Genomic DNA, 17,145 nt, shown 5'->3' on the forward strand with positions numbered 1-17,145 from the left:
AAAGCAGGACCATTTCAAAGAAATCCTGGTTTCCGTGGACATGATGTGATGACGTCAAGCGGAGGCTTGACCAATGCAAAATGAGATACTCAAGAAAGTTTTGACAGTCAGAAAACTCAAGCCAATAGGAAATGGGGGAAGGACTTTTGTAAAAACTTTCTAGGAAGTCACTTAATTTAATTTATTTTACATGGAGACCTATGGTCCAACAAAATATGCAATGTTTAGGCACAAAATTCAGATGCCATAAATTTGCGGAACACTCAGGACGAGGCTATATACGTTACTTCGAGATTGCGAAGTTAGAGAGTAGCAGAGTGTTAATTGGAATCAGTGTGATTCAGGGATTGGCAGGGATGCCAAGTTCAAAAAAATTTTATGAGTGAGATTTTCATGACTCGGCATCTCGGCATGCGAATGTGCGCGCGAGCGAGGGTGTGGGAGGGGTTTTTTCCCCCCTGTGGCCTCCCACGGCAGGGAGCTTTTTCAATTTTTAGCTCTTAATGGTGCGATCAGGTGCATACTTAAGTGACTATTTTTTACTTATTTTGAAAGACAAAAGGGAAATATACCTTCATTTGCAACTATCACTTTAATCTTTTGAGCTATACTCATTATTATAGGCCCAAGTTGCAGACTTGGCCCGATGCGTGAGAAAAATGGGTGTCATGCGTGAGATCGTGAGATTGCCCCTAAATGCTTGAGTCTCACGCAGAATGCGTGAGACTTGGTAGCTCTGGATTGGTGCATTTTGGCTTGGACAGCCTGACCGTCCGGAAGAGAATTTAGGAGGATTCGAGTTTAAACACCAACAACTGTTGTAAGTACATGACCATCTTATTGAAAGTTGTTTTATGCCTTGTAAGTTTTTATGTAATTCCCGATATAGTATTGTTTGTGTAAAGTTTGTGTGTCAAACCGAATTTTAACTGCATTACATTAAATACAACTATTGTGGAAGAAATAAAGACCCAGAACAACGCTTAGAATTAATGGGCTGATTAACCATCTCGTATTCAATGTTGAAAGATAATTATATATACATTGTGAAACATTAGTATGAAAATTATCTGTGGTAAACAGGATGGAATTATAAATGTGTTTTGTTAAAGATGTATTAGAATCAGGAATAACAAAAGACCACAAATTATAAGGAAGGTATTATGTTATTGAATTAACATGTGTTTAGGGTTCCAGAGAGAGCCACAGTTTAGGGTTCCAGAGAGGACCAAAAGCTTGGGGTTCCGACAAGGACCGAAGTTGGGAAGCCAACGAAACGCCCAGAAAGGGGAGACGACCCGCTACTTCAGGCAGGGCATTGTCGACAGCCTGGAGCAACCAAGCTCAAGATCAAGTCAAATTGGAAATCTGTATTCAAGTTTGTTCTATGCTATTATTGTAAACCATCACAGCTTTGAAACCAGTATCATAAATATAATGGATTGTTATATTGTAAGAATATACTGTGTGATTGGCTACTTATTTCGAGGCACATGAGTTGCGCAAGTCGAAAGAGTTGATTGAATTAATGGTCTGTTAACAATCTGCTGCATTTTGAGGAAGTCAACCTTTTACTGGATAGAAAAGATCCCAGTCGCAGGGAGGACTTTCGTTCCCCACATTCAGAGGAAAGCCCCCTGTGACAATAAATATTATTGATATATAATTATATTATATTATATATTATCAGAGTATATGTACCCTATAATACAAGAACATGGTAACAGCTATAGATGCAACAACACTGCTGGAAAGTTTAATTTTGATTTATATTTTCACACTTCTTTGTAGGTTTTTTTTCTTTGCATCCACTGTGAAGTGCTTAAAAAAGCAAAAACTCATTGCTATTCATCATTAGCAAGCACCTAGCACGCTTATATGAAAGCCTTATATGAGTTCCTTTCCACTAAAAGATTTTATAAAAATATGCGCTCATATCAATAGTGACGTATAGAGCCTACACCGCCATACTGACTTTTTTTTTTGGGGGGGGGGGGGGAGGCGAGGTGCTGGGGTAAAATGGGACATCACTGTCTCACTTCTCCCTTAGTATCCACAGTTATATACACCATCACACTAATCTTTAGATTTCAGGCGTTTTAATTGTAATTTTCTCTGATGGACCATAATCGATATCACGTTTTGCGATAAAACTCTTCATGTGTAATTATATTCGCACATACACACACGCGCACACACACACACACATGTATATATATATATATATATATATATATATATATGCTTGTAATATTTTCTAGCCTAGTTACTGTACGTACGTTGGTCCCACTTTACCCCAACCATTATTGTCCCATATTTTCTCCCAGGGGGTGGCCCAATTCACCCCGTTCAGAAGCCCCCCTCCCCCCTTTTTTTTTGAATCGATAATTTTCACAGAAGACACTAACAACCCAGGGACATGCGGCCTAGCATCAGTAGTCTTTAAGCTTTGGGTCCGAGACATGAGTGCCCCATTCTGAATATCAGAAAAGTTACACGAGAAAATTCATCAAATCACAGCTTTTGTCCCACTTCGCCCCACATAAGTATACTCTCCCCAACCCATGTATGGCAGTCGAACTGCTGAAAGTATAATATATAAGTACATGTACAACGCAGGTAAGGTTTAATCATTGATTGTAAAACGCAAGGCAACGTGCCACGAAAAAAAAAAAAAAAAAAAACCAACAACAACACAAAAGCAGAAAAAAGAAAACAACAATTGTAGCCACTTGGGCTTGCCCGTCATTGCATTGCGAGAACCAAACAAAATGCATGCGTACCACTCATTGAGCTGTGTACGATCTTTGCCGGTTCTGTGATACGGCACTGGGGTGCAGTGCAGTGATATAAGACTGGTGAGACTACCACTGCCGGTCGGTGTGTACTGTACTCAGTACTAGTATTCCTTTTGGTTTGTTTTTCCTGGAGAGTAAAAAAGGTCAACTTATGCACAGTAAAATGGCGACCGTAGGAAGTAAACCCGGCGGTGGTAGTGGAAGCTCAATGCTCAAAGTAAGTGAGGGATGTGAACAGAACCTTGTAATTGGCTTGTCTTGAAATGATTACTGCAAGGATATAAAGCTCGCTGGTCGTTGAATTTTTTTTTTTTGACGTCGTAGGCCTACCTCTTAATTGTTATTACAGACATAAAAGATCTGAATCTGGTTCCAGAAGCTCGTTGCTGAGACTAGCGTAAACGTGTAGGTAGGTTAGTGCGTTAGTGAATGGTCTACGCCATACATAGGCAACAAAGGTGCCAAAACGTCCAAATGTAACGTGATGTAGCCAAATTAGAATCTTGTGAGAGAGGGTGAGAGAGAGAGAGAGTACTCCCAAGTCTGATGTACATTTTCTGTCATTTGGAACCATGTAATACGAGCTGTTAATAGAATACTAGACCTTTAGAGTCCTAGTGAATTGTTCATTCGTGGCCTTGGTTTAGGTCACCTAGCCTACAGACAGGTCAGGTAAATTAACGTTAGCAGTAAATAGTCTAGAAACGATATAGGTTCTAGTTCTAGATTGCTCTAAATCTAGTATAGATCTACCTAGATAAAAGATTGTTTTTGTGCCTGATTGTGGCAAGCTAGATCATAGATATCGTGGTATCACAATAATGCTAACGTCAGTCCGGGAAACCCGCTCATGAGGACCGCTCCCGCGTACGAGGACTGCCCCGCCTCATGAGGACCGCCCCTGGGCCTCATGAGGCATGGGGGCGGTCCTCATGAGGCGTGGGGGCGAAACCTCATGAGGCGAGGCAGTCCCTCGTACGCGGGAGCGGTCCTCATGAGCGGGTTTCCCGGACTGAACGTTAATGGTCAAGAAGCAAACATTATACTAACGTTAGAAACCCCCTACTCCCTAGTTGAAGTACCATACCGTAAACCACTTTTTAGCCATGGTCCAAGCTACTGACTGTGTGAGTGGAAATTTTTCGCGATGTTGAAATTTTCGCGCATTTCATGCACATGCAACCAGAAACTTGGGCGAAAAATAAAAGCATGCAGATATTTTTGCTTGGCATATGTTTCACTCCAGTAGTTCTGTCTTGCTTTCGCCGAATTAAAAACCAGCGAAACTCTTTGTACCCAGCTGAGCATGAAAAATTAGGGCCTACTTGCGGTAAAAATAATATCCACTTATACAGTAACTGTGTTAGATCTTGAGGTTTGTACGCACGCCCTGTCACTGTAGGCTTACGCAAGTGTTGCGACCTGATCCATTTTAGGAAACAAAGTACCGGTAACTAAATTTTCACCCTGGAGATGATTTTCTAATGCAGCCCAACCTTTGTGACCTTTTTTACAGTGGAAAGCAATGTGGGCATAAATTTACTTAGTGAAATAGGCCCCACCATCTATCTGTGTAATACTGCAGCAGCTAGCTGTCCTGTGAATACTTGTGAATTCAGCTCCACTGGCACTGTGGCATTCAGCAGTAAATTTACCGTATCTGTGTGGGTAAACTTGGCAAAACGGGTAAATTCGTCCCTATACGATCCCATTACAAGGGGCTTAGACAAAAAAATGTGTCTGTCCGGAGGAGTCTCTGTGACTTTATCGGCTCTCCTCTGTATTGGAGGGGATTCTGTGAAACATATCCCAGACGATCAGATACAGACTGATCTTTTAGTCGACAAGAGACTGAGTTTACCCACAAATATGGGACATAAGCACAGCGGTGGGGCCTTCTTCCACAATATTGTGTCTCTTGACTAACTGAACCATAAATACAACCCTAACCTAAGCCCAAGCCTAACCCTAACATAACCTTGGTTGCTAACGCATCGATGCACATGTACTGCGGTGGGGCCGATATAATGATTTTGCTGCAAAACGCTGTTTATGATTTAGCATACTGTAAACTAGGGAACCGCTATGTCCTAGGTTATGGCACCCTGTAGTTCCACCTTGTTCCCAGTTACACACTGCTATCATAGTGACCAAATTTTAGCAATAAATAGTAGCGTTCCTAATGCAAGTTCACTCCGGGGTGTACTATTATATAATTGTTTGGTGAAGTATTTTACATTGATGACAGTAATGATAATAGATTTTTATAATTTTTTCTAGCAATAAGATGTAATTATTTTGGACAGTAAATCAGCTCTCTTGAAGAAATAATTATGGAAAATGAGACTTTTACAAATTAGTTTTTGAGAAAGGTGGCTTGTAGATCAGTATTAAAAATAGTCAGAAAATGGGGTTATGGTAACATTTGGTCCGCGCGCGACAGCAGGCACAGCAGCCTTACAGGAGCTAGGAGGACAGCCTTCAGTCTGTATGGGAGGGGATTCCGTGAAGCCAGACGTATTCTTAGCAGAACATATCCCCGGCGACAAGATACTGACCGATCTTTTGGTCAAGTAGAGTATTAGTTAAAGGGGAATTCACCCCTGTACATGTGGATTCAAACAGAATACCACGGTATGTGAGGTTTTGGGAAAATTGGACAATCCATTCAAAAGTTATGAATTTTTAAGGTTTTGTATCTGTTATAGTCCAATTGTCATTACTGGATAAGAAGGTTATATCATTGATGTCATATTTGTGGAAAGATGTAAAGTAAATAAAAGAAAGGCTCTTTCCAGACTTTGTCCCTACAGTGGTGTCTTTATTTGTAATCTCTGCAGCAAGATAAGAGCCAGCCCCAGTTTGAAGATCGCTGGGAGGGCATGCGGCCTACTGTTCTGAAGCTACTGAGGCAGGAGAATGTCAGTAGGGATGAATGGCATGACTTGTTTTGGTGAGTAAACTTTTAGGCCGGAATTCATGAAGGTGGTACAATCTTTGTCCATGGTTTAAACCATGGACAACGACCATAGTTTTGTATGGGGCACCAAGTGTCGCATGGCCTATTTCGTTACAAAATCAGTCACTTTTGGTCATTTCATCGACAAAATGTTCATTTCGTTACGCATTTAGTCAATGAAATGACTGTTTTCGTAATGAAATAGGCCATGCAACACTTACGCCCCATACAAATCTACGGTCTTTGTCCATGCTTTAAACCATGGACAAAGATGGTACCACCTTTGTGAATTTGAACCTTAGTGTCAGCCAAGGGTTACATTCACTCCTTTGATATCCAAATTTTGTGTGTGTTTTTTTTTTACCAATGGTGGCTGTATGAGCCATTATGTACTATTTCAGATACAATATTCTCACCAGATAATTGGGCACCATTGTACAAGGTAGTGTAACAACATTCAGTGGAACAAAGTGTTTACATGTTATTTTCAGTGATTAATTGGATTCACAGCCTGCATTATCAAGACATATTTTACCTGAAATGCTAGGTCGTTACTCTCGGTTATGTTTAAGAATGATAACTAAATCAAGAGCAATAATCCTATTACAGGTTTCATTCCCCACACTACAACAATTTTTTTTCCCCCAACCAATTCCAGATCTCTGTTTGTGCAGCCTAATCATTAACTGTTAGGCAGCAGGACATACATTGTACCAGTAGTTTGGAACTATATACTGGTACAATACTTAGGATGGCATTGGGCTGGTGGCCATTATTAAACCCGTCAGCTTTTCCTCACACATGCACTGAAAAGTGTGGTAGGTCGAGACCTTCCCCACGTGTGGACGTCCGTACCCTCCCTCTGTGGCCATCTGTACTCTCCCTCTGTGTATTATAATGTGCTACAGAAACTCAACCATTAATTATCATTACATAGTGTATTTTTGCGGATCTACCAAGTCTCACACATTAGGCAATTTCATGCCCACGAACACTTTCTCATGCCCACGAACACTTTCTCTGAACCCCCTCCCCCCGCCAAAAAAACCCCCAACCAAAACAAATAAACAACCACCAAAAAATCACATTAATGGGAAGTGTCTTGTTGATGAGAATATGTTGAAATTCATAGTACATGCACCAGATTGCACGTTTTACAGAAAATGCTAAGAGCTCCAGGGAATAATTTTCCTGATATACACATCGCATCGCAATTTGCTATGCACTTTTACACCACTGCTACACAAACTATCTTTTGTGTAGCAGTTTTCTTCCATAGAAGTGTACAGGATACCATTTGAAATAGTGTTCATCAGCTGAAATTGCTAATCAAATTTGAGTTGGAAAATTATTCACTGAGCTCCTTACCATGGGATGGGGAACACCCCCTTGGTTGCCTTGCTCCTAGATCACGCCTTGCTGCTATCTGACCTTGGCATCTCTCTGCTTTTTATGTGGTGTGATGTAAATGTGTTCACTCTCAGTTGTAGCATTGCACATGAAGTTCACTCAAACAGTATGTTCAAGTTAACAGTGCTGCCCATACGGTACTTGGCAATAGCAGGCTCATAGACAGTGTGAGTTTATTATGTATTATGAATCTCTAAGAATAATTCCTTGTATTGCAGAAGAAATTAATAATTGTTTGTTTCAGAGATCCATTTGCAGAGACGTTTCAGAAATTTATCCTTCAGTCGTCACTTGTAAACTCCTGCATGTCCCCAGGAACTCTGGATTGATGCTGTTGTGGCATTGCATTGCAGAGGAAACATTGCAGTGGAAAATTTCCACCTTTACAATAATTATAATGCAATAGATCAGGAACTGAGTATAGAATGAAATTAGTTGGTGCACTAGACGAAGACATGGGTCAAAATTCCTTTCTCCAGGTACATTCATTTACCGTTGCTATCCGATACAGTCATTAATGGCAAATATATTCATAAGATTAGCTCTTTGTCTGGATACGATTCTAATTTGCCGTTTACTGTATTCGCCATATATTTCGCGAGTCTAAATTTTTGCGAATCGGGAACTCCCGACAATTTCGCAAGTGGTTAAATTCGGCATCGGGGAGTCCTGTACTGAACGGAGAAGTGTACACGCATGTGTCACATTCACATTGGGATCAGAGTCAATATTTTCGCATGTCTTCAATTTTGCAAATAGCATCTGACTCGCAAAATTTTCAAAAATAAAAACCTCACAAAATATTCAGCGTATACAGTACTTGTAGGCAGCGATTCTTCAAATTTCACCCTCTTAATATGATTAATGGATGACCTACAACTGGGTAGAACTTATCAGTTTAAATCCATGCCAAGTTCTAATAGGTGTTAAAAACCATATATTCTACACATTCACTTGGGTTTGACACTTGCATCTGACTGAAGAAATTCTATCACTAAAGCGGGGTTCCCACAATCGTACGATCTATTACCAACGCCACGATTGCACATTCGTAACTGATCATGGAAGTTTTGTTGAACTCGCTTGAAATTTCACGTTTTGATACGAGGTTATGTGAGTCAATACGTGTTGGTTCGCTTGGGTGCGATATGGTCACGATTGGTCTATTTCAAACAATACGATCTGTCACGATCTGGTCTCCCGTCCAAATACGATCCGATAGGATTGTCCCGATTGCGTCCATGATTGGTTCCGATCTACCACGATCATTACGATAGGGATTCCCAATTTGGTGGGTGCAGCTACGTTCTGATACGTTCCAATACGAACAACGTGAACCAATACGGGCTATTGAGATAAGATATGATATCTTTCACGATTGGGATCAAGAGCGACCCCCATTTAAATTGCGATTGGACCCGAATGGGAATATTATAGTCCGGCTGACGATGGATTTCATTGTTTCCTTAACTTCTGCAGAGTGATAAGGCCTACTATCCACAACCATTGATGATGGCAAGGGTTGACAGGTTGAGGATGATGACGACGTGACCTTTGCAGTATTGCGAATGACGATTACGTTATCATCAGAGAGAAAGCATCACCTAGGCCAGCCACAACCTCAGATAGTCTCTCTCTAATTTAACCTAAAGAAATTAATAGATTATTGAATCGACGTTCTTACCCTTCCTCCCCCCAAAAAAAAAAGAAAAAAAGAAAAAAAGGAAAAGAAAACCCGAATATACAAGATCAGATCATTGCCCATCTTCCCCAGAAAAAAAGATCAAGACAAAATAAATATTTTCACCTCCCTTTGAAATGCATGAAGAAAATGTGAATAGAAGCTAAAAAAGAGGATGGGATCTTTTTGAATGCTAACAAAATATGTGTTATATACGCTCAAAGAAAGTTGGCCGAACTGATAGCATTGCTTGTGTGTTTGATTTCATATTCGCATAGTATGTATCATATGCATTATTATTTCAAAATGTTGTTATCTCATGGGGTATTGAAAGTTTGGTTGGTTTGGCTTGATTTATTGTTTTATTTATAAACAGTGTTTAATAAAACCAACATACACACACAACAGAAAGGTAACTTCCCTATAATGTCACTTTTTAGCCAAAAAAAAAAGTCTTAAGCAAATTATTTTGCAGGGGTATTGCTACACTTCTATGTGAAAAATAATAACTGATCTTTATAGTCATGCACGAGTGACCTTACATCCATGAGAATGGTCACTTTTCAAAAGTCACAAAGTTACTTTGTGAGGTATGTGAAACATTGTGCTTCTGGTGAATGTTTCAGTGGTGTTGTTATTTTATATTTCATTGTGCCACCCCTCCCTTATTCAACCTCGCAGAATACAAAACAATACCATTTGCGAGTAAAATAAGGGCAAATGTGCGAAAAAAAATAAGCAGAAGGAAAGTGAAAAAGTTGATACCGATCAACGCGATTAAGGAACATGATCAGATAAGATTTACTGCGTTTTGATATGATCCAAGACAATCTGATGCGATGATCACGATCAAAAATTAATAGCGTTAATCGTAGAAAATTTTTGAACCGTCCAAAAGTTTTCTACGATTAACGCGATTGCCACGATTGACCTCAAGATCTGATACAATCTGATACAATCTAATAAGATCACCACGATTGCTTCACGATTATTAAAGACCACAATTTCAATCTTGGCACCAATCGTGATAGTGGGAACCCCGCTTAACCCCAATTTATACCCTGATCAATTGAAGTGGTAGCATGAGCCCGACATCATATAACAGTTGCTCCGCGTGAAGCGCTGTTGTAGCAAGGCCTTTAAATACAGATATTGCAATGTGATTGCTTTGATCACAGAAACAGTGAATCTTGTTGGTCTGGTAAAGTGGCAAGAAGATGGCAGTGTCATATTATCATTGTAGCACTATTGTGTTTGGCACAGATTGACCATAGAGAAGACATAGTGTAATTTCATTGCAGGCCAAAAATGGGAGATGGAAGGCAATTCTGCTATGATTTTCTATTTTTCAGCGATCACAATGATCACCTTCTCAGTGAGATGGGGCAAAAAATTGAAATTTCATACATTGTAGACATCTGAGCATTTAAGTAATTTTAATAAACACTTTTTGTATTTCAGGTTCCAAGATGGTTGTGAACAGTTTGATTAATGTTCAGTACTGTTTATTCACATCAATGGTCATGATTGTTGGGGAAAAACATAATCAGATTTGTCAGTGAGATTTGCGGTACCAGGTATCTGTTCCTTTAGGGTTGTGAATGATTCCTTTAGGATTGTGAATGATATCAAATACTGAGTGACAAGAATGGCTCAAAGCCAAACACAGGGCCAAACATAAATCCTGAAATAGCAGAAACATGTTTTGTCAAAGCATGATTATGTGTGTGACCATGCCTGACTGCAGCCTTGTGACTGAGGTCTTCCTAGTTGTACTGTAAGTTTTTTCTTTTTCACCCACAGAGAAATGCTCCAAATTCTGTTGTGTAAATTGGTATGCAATTGTGTATATTAATTCAAGTGTGTAACTTTGTACAAGTACACTGTTACACTGTACTGCATTGTTCTTGTCATGGAAAAGCTAAGGAAGTATACAGCTTATTAGCCATGACTACACTACAGTGTATGTACATATTGTATACTGCACTGGTTCAGGGACACCCCCCCCCCCCCCCCCCCCCCCTTCCGGCTGATTTTACAGCTTACTGTAAAAGTGGATATTTTCGCGTGACTAATTTTTCGCGCTTGACATCACGCACAGGCACATTATGGCAAGCAAAAATATTCGCGTGCTTTTATTTTTGCGCTAGTTTCTGGTTGCGCGAAATGCGCGAAAATTTGAACACCGCGAAAATTTCCACTTTTACAGTATGTGTCCTGCTGCAGATTTCTCACAGTGCCCAATTAATGTTTAGCCATTCTATGTGAGTATTCTGTTTATTTATACTTTAGGGAGGTGTATTCAGTATGTGTGTGGGATGACAAAGGAGCTGAAAAGGTCAACGATGCACTGAAACATGACATTGTGGAATTTGTGCAGCAGTCTAAACAGGCAAGTATAAGATAACCTTTGTGTGTACTGTGTAGTTATGCAACAAATTTTTCTGTATAGAAAAAGGATATTGAAAATGCAAACAAGGTGATGGTAGTGAAGACACTGACATTGTAAAAAAAAAAATGACATTTCTTTCAGTGTTTTCAATTTCTGCTTTCATATTTTTGCAGTGATAATGCATGAAGGGGATTATAATGGTTGTATATGGTTGTTTACCATGCAAAAGAAGATGCCCATTATACAAAGTGCACAGAGGACAGAGCAATGAAAGTTATTGCTCAGCCAGGTGAAAAGTTCTGTATGGATATTCTTTTTTTCCAAAATTGTTTTCAGAAAATTGATTTGTGTACTGCAATATTTCAAGTTATTGAACTTGGGTCTCCTAACTCTTGTGAACATTATTTATGGGAGAACTTTCTCATTTTGTGAAATTAGATCTCACAAAGTACTGAAAGTATTCTAAATGAAAAAAAAAAAGCAAAAACAAACCAGAACAAGTGCTATTGGTCAAATCTGAACATTGGTGAATTCTGACAAGGTTAAACGTCAATTGGTCAATGAACTTTACCCAATAAGCACTGTATGCATGGTATTGTGAACTTTCAATAACTTTCCACAGAGCTTGGAGATGAAAGTATGACCACCAAATTCATACCACAGGTACATCATGTAATGATGCACATCAAATTTGAATATTGGTGAGTTCTGACATATAGTAGTCAAAGGTTACATGTCAATGAACTTAACCAAATTTAAGCACCATATGTGCTCTCACTAACTTTCCACTGCCATGACCACAAAACTCACACCACAGGTACATCACCAAAAGATGCTGGTCAGATTCAAATATTGATTATGTCCATCGCCGCCTGTCAGACAAGATCAACGGTCATAAAGTCAATGAACTTACATAAAAAACCACTGTAATCACAAATTACAATATCCGGGCAAGACATCGCTTGGTGTTTGCCTTAGATTGTTCTCCTTCCTGAGTGGATTGTATAAGTACCTGGCCTAAGTATACTACATGAGATGTACATGCACTCATAATAATTTTTTTCAAAATTCAATTTTCAAAAGTCATTAAACTGTGGTCAGTTTGGCATCTGTTGTTGTTACTTCATCTCTGGATGTTCAGCATTAAAATGGTGCTTTAGGAACATAGCAAATACAATTTTTTTTTGCACAAAATAGTACTAGTGGAAAGGTCAAAGAGCACTGCAGTTTGGTCATTTCATCATAGCCATTACTTAATAGCAGAGAATATCCATTGATGTCATTTTGGTGGAAAGGGTAAGAGCAAATAGATGATTACAGATCAATTGTCAGAAGTAACAGATGTACGGTCATAAACTGAAATCTGGCCAAAAATGTGTGTTATCAGCCATTGTTTCCTCTTATTAAGGACTATGGTAATGTTATTTGCATGAGAAAGGTGAGCCATCCTAGTCAGCTACATGTATACATGTCCTGCAATTCATTTACTCTGTAGGTTTTAATAGTATTACTTTATGTCATCTTTGACAGAGGGTGCTCCATGATCAGGATGAGTCAGCCCTACTGAAGGCCTACATCAGGGAGTGGGGCAAGTACTTCACACAGTGTGACTACTTGCCCAAGCCTTTCAAGCCGCTTGAGTCAGCAGCCAGTGGAAAAGGATCCAGTGGGCAGCAGAAGAAAGCCAGCCAGCAGAATGAAGACTCACCAGTCAGAAAGGTAAAGCAGAGCTTCAAATGTAATGTCACTGCACATGCAAGTTGACCAAACAATTGGAGTAAAGTCTAACACAAGCATGATTGATGATAGAAAAGCTATAGAAATTTAAAAGAAATCAGACCTGAAATAAAGAAGTTATGAGATTCTGAAGTTCACACATATTTTCTGGAAGAGTGATACAGTTTATTGGTCACAGCCATGCATTATGGATGTTACTTGGAATATTGATGTCAAGACCTCCAGCAGGTCTTCCACTGACCTGCAAACAAATTTTCACCAAACGTCCTATCTCTAAATAAAGATAATATTACGTATCTTGCACCAGCGCTGCACACTGGCACTGCTCCGATGGTCCCTGAACAGTAAAATTCATTGTTGGACCAGTAACATTTCAGGAATGGACCGGTATAAAGTGGAAAAAACTGGGTACCTACTAGTCCGATGGAAGAGTCAGACCAGTAGAAAAAATGGGTTGGTGTGTAGCTCTGCCTTCACATTGTACTTTGTTAGGATTGTTACCAAAGTAGTAGTAACTTTAAAGGCAGCCGATCGCCATCCCTAATGGTACGTAAACTCCGAACGACCGAAGTTTGTGCATGCAATTGCGCAATGCCAGACTCGGTGCTATATCCATAAACGTGTGGGACAATGCTGCCACTGAGACACGTGTGTGTGTGTGCGTGTGTGTGTATACGCATCATACACAAATATTGTCAACGCAAGCTGCGGTGATTGGAGGAGAGAGGCCAGAAGACGCGTGGCTCTTTTGGCCTCTCTTCATGCGCATGCGCACTGAGAGTGTGCGTCCATTCGGAAGCTCTCGTGGCTCGCTCGGACAGCCATTTTGGGTTAGGAGATTAGCACAGAGAGCTCTCTTGTAGCCTAGCGTTTTGTTCGCTGACCCATTGAGCCAGAGCTATTCTCATTCGGGGTCACTACATTTGATACAGAATGGGGGAGGCAGCATGTTGCGTTCTTCTCAGTGCCGCACAAACCACTTGCCACGATTGAGTGCCTTTAAGGGAAGAGTAGTTGTAGTTGTTTCTACCAGAAATGATATTAATGATATTCGGTGAACAAACCACAGAAGAGTTGTGAGGTGTTCAAATGTAGAGTTCTGGGGCTTTACTGCATCCACCCATCAAACTTTTTATATATCCCTTTCCTGGCTCATGTACCATTTACATGCGATATCTTGATGTCTCCACCACAAAGTGTCGCTGGAGATAATATGTTTTCGGGTTGTCCTTCCGTTTGTCCGTTCATCTGTCCGTTATCAATTTTGTGGACGGCGTAATTTAAAAACTATTGTAGGTATCCAATTGAAATTTGGCATATGTATGTATGAGTGAACAAAGTTGTGGCTGTCAACTCTTGGAATGCATGTGTTCAAGGTCAAAGGTCAAGGTCAAATCTTAGAATTTCATTTTTATGCCTCCGCCACGAAGTGGTGCCGGAGGCATTATGTTTTCGGGTTGTCCGTCCGCTTTCGTTTACGCGATAACTTGAGTAATATTGACTGGAATTTTACCAAACTTGGTCCAAGTATAAAGTATGATGGGGCAATTATTTGATGAGATATTGGGTGAAATCGGCCTAAGGTCAAAGATCAAGGTCAAATCATGAAATTGTATCCGTTTACGCGATAACTCCAGACTGGATCGAGGAAATTTCACCAAACTTTGTCGGAGGATGATGTATGATGGGGCAATAACTTGATTAGTTTTTTAGTGAAATTGGACACAAGTCAAAGGTCAAAGATCAAGGTCAAATCCTAAAATTTATCTGTTTACGTGATAACTCAAAACTGTTTGAAGCAGCTTTCACCAAACTTGGTCCAAGGATGATGTATGATGGGACAAATGAGTAGATTTTCATGACATTGGCAAGAGGTCGAAGGTCAAGGTCAAATGCTAAAAATGTTGCTATTTCCCCATATCTATGCAATGCCCCAAGGTATTTTTCTTGAAACTTAGTGTAGACATGTACTACTGCGTAAAGATTCTCCAGAGAGAGTTTCATGTCATAAGGTCAAAGGTCAAAAGGTCAAAGTTTAGGTGAAAATGTTTAATATCACTTTTATCGCAAATGGTTCAATGTATCTTCATGGAACTTGGTAAATACGCATGTACTGACTGGCAGGGATTATCTAGGGAATTTAGGGGTCATGGGTCAATAGTCCGGGGGGGGGGGGGGGGGGGAGGGAGTCAAAGGTCAAGGTCAACTCCTTAAAATTTTACTATTTCTCTCATATACTAGTATATGCAATGCTTGCATTATTAGTTTAAAAACTTAGGTATACATCTATATGCATTACCTAATGGAGATTCTCTGGGAAATTTCCAGCCAGAAGGTCAAAGGTCAAAGGTTAAGGGTCAAAGGCCAGGTTTCAATGCCCCCCAAAAAATCTATTTTGTACTGTAATTGCACTCTTTCTTCATACCTTGGAAATTACTCAATGCATAAACTTATAAAAGGGTCCGTCAGAAGTCAAGTAAAAATTCTCAATTCCCTTAATATGTGTACCTGCACTCTTAGACAATTATAGCAAACCCAGTTCAAGGAAAGTGAACATTCAAGATATTTCTGACAAACCTGTCATTGCAATATTTTGCCAGTTAGATGGGAAACTGTCATCACACATTGTGAAGACATTGTACACACCTATTGGGAGAATCATGCATTATGGCGGAGGCATCAGTCGCCATAGCGACATTTCTAGTTCCTCATATTTTTGCAATTCCTGAAGGTATTTTCATGAAACATAATTCATGTTTTTCATAAATGCCAGCAGTCATAAGTCACAGTCCCTCTTATACAATCAAGATCATATGCCCAGAAGTGTGCACTTGATTAGAGCTAAAGATGCTCATAAGAGTCCTCCAACAGTGAAAATTGTGAAGCAACATGGTTTGAACTTTTGAACTTTCTGTTTTAGTGATGAGTCATGGATATTATGCCTGTTACTTTCTGTGAGTGGACAACTCGCAGGTCATTTGCAAGTGAGTTTAGGCAACTCAAGAAGCCTGCTCTACATAAAAGTTAACACAACTCACAATCAAGAAAATATTACTATTCACCTGCTTGTAAGTGGTACATGAGATTTGTACCTTAACTTTTTGTCTTGCAGTTGATGCTAGAGAGCTGGAGCCACTACATCTTTTCGAAAATCAAGCAAAAGTTACAGGACAGTGCCATGGGGCTAGTTCTTGCCGAGAGGAATGGGGAAGCCTTTGAGAAGCAGCTTGTCATCGGTGTGAGGGAATCATATGGTATGAAAACATCAAGTCTCCAATATCCCATATTGAAACCTAATCATCAAAAAAGAAAAAAATCACAGGTGATTGCACAAATGTTTCCAAGCTGAGAAGTCAGGCAGTATCAATACTACCATTTGCACCATGAAATTACCCTTGCATCTCTTATTATCTTTGTCTGTATTTTGAATATCTTGACCATTAATGATTACCGTAAAATGTTATGTATCAGGCACACTGACACATACAGTAAACCTCACTTAAGTCGACATCGCATAAGTCGACAACTCGCTTTATGTCGACACGATAAAAAAGTCCAGATTTTTGCCTTTGTTATTCCTTGAAAATTTCCTTGTCTTAGTCGACATTTATAAGTCGACAACTCGTGTAAGTCGACATGATTTTCAAGTGCCAACTGAGCTGAAATACGTCTAAGTCGACATAATTTTTCCTCGCTCTTTGTCTCGTTTAGAATTACGTGCATTGTACCGTGGGATGTACACTTGCCTTCTAGTATTTAAAGCTAAGTCAACAAAAAATTTTGTGTGATGACAGTCGCTAATGTATAGAATTTTGTAAAATATACTTATGTCACACCTCCTCTCTGCATGCTCATCATTTGTTCATGCATCTTGCAGGATATGTTTGTTACGGATGATTTTGTTTATCCGAAAATGAGATGAGGTTTGATCGTTATTCCCAAAACACACAAATTTTGTACATCTTTTCTAGGTCCTAGTAGATATTCGTTATCCGAACATGAAATAGGCTTTTTCGTTAATTCAAATATGTGTGGCGCTCCGACAAAATGAGTCATAAGTCGCACGGGGAGTTTTCCCGTAATGAGCCGAAAATGAAGGGGAAGCACTGCTCTGGTCGAAATTTTTTTATGACGGATTTTGATTCCTTGATGTTTAATCTGTTTGTAC

At 39.7% G+C, this 17,145-nt stretch overlaps 1 protein-coding gene across 1 annotated transcript in view; it reads left to right on the top strand.

Moving 5' to 3' along the window:
* Nucleotides 1-2,935: 2,935 nt before the first annotated feature.
* The window catches only part of LOC139738780 (cullin-5-like), a 59,017-nt gene continuing 44,807 nt past the window's right edge, over nt 2,936-17,145 (top strand). The window contains exons 1-5 of the mRNA XM_071649417.1: nt 2,936-3,015; nt 5,639-5,751; nt 11,141-11,240; nt 12,771-12,959; nt 16,090-16,231. Of these exons, the coding sequence (XP_071505518.1) occupies nt 2,950-3,015; nt 5,639-5,751; nt 11,141-11,240; nt 12,771-12,959; nt 16,090-16,231 (610 nt within the window). The 5' untranslated portion in view covers nt 2,936-2,949. The remainder of the gene's footprint in view (nt 3,016-5,638; nt 5,752-11,140; nt 11,241-12,770; nt 12,960-16,089; nt 16,232-17,145) is intronic.

This window comes from Diadema antillarum, unplaced genomic scaffold (assembly GCF_040938485.1).
Source record: "Diadema antillarum isolate AM-2024a unplaced genomic scaffold, OU_Dant_1.0 seq00000768_RagTag, whole genome shotgun sequence".
NCBI classification, from domain to species: domain Eukaryota; kingdom Metazoa; phylum Echinodermata; class Echinoidea; order Diadematoida; family Diadematidae; genus Diadema; species Diadema antillarum.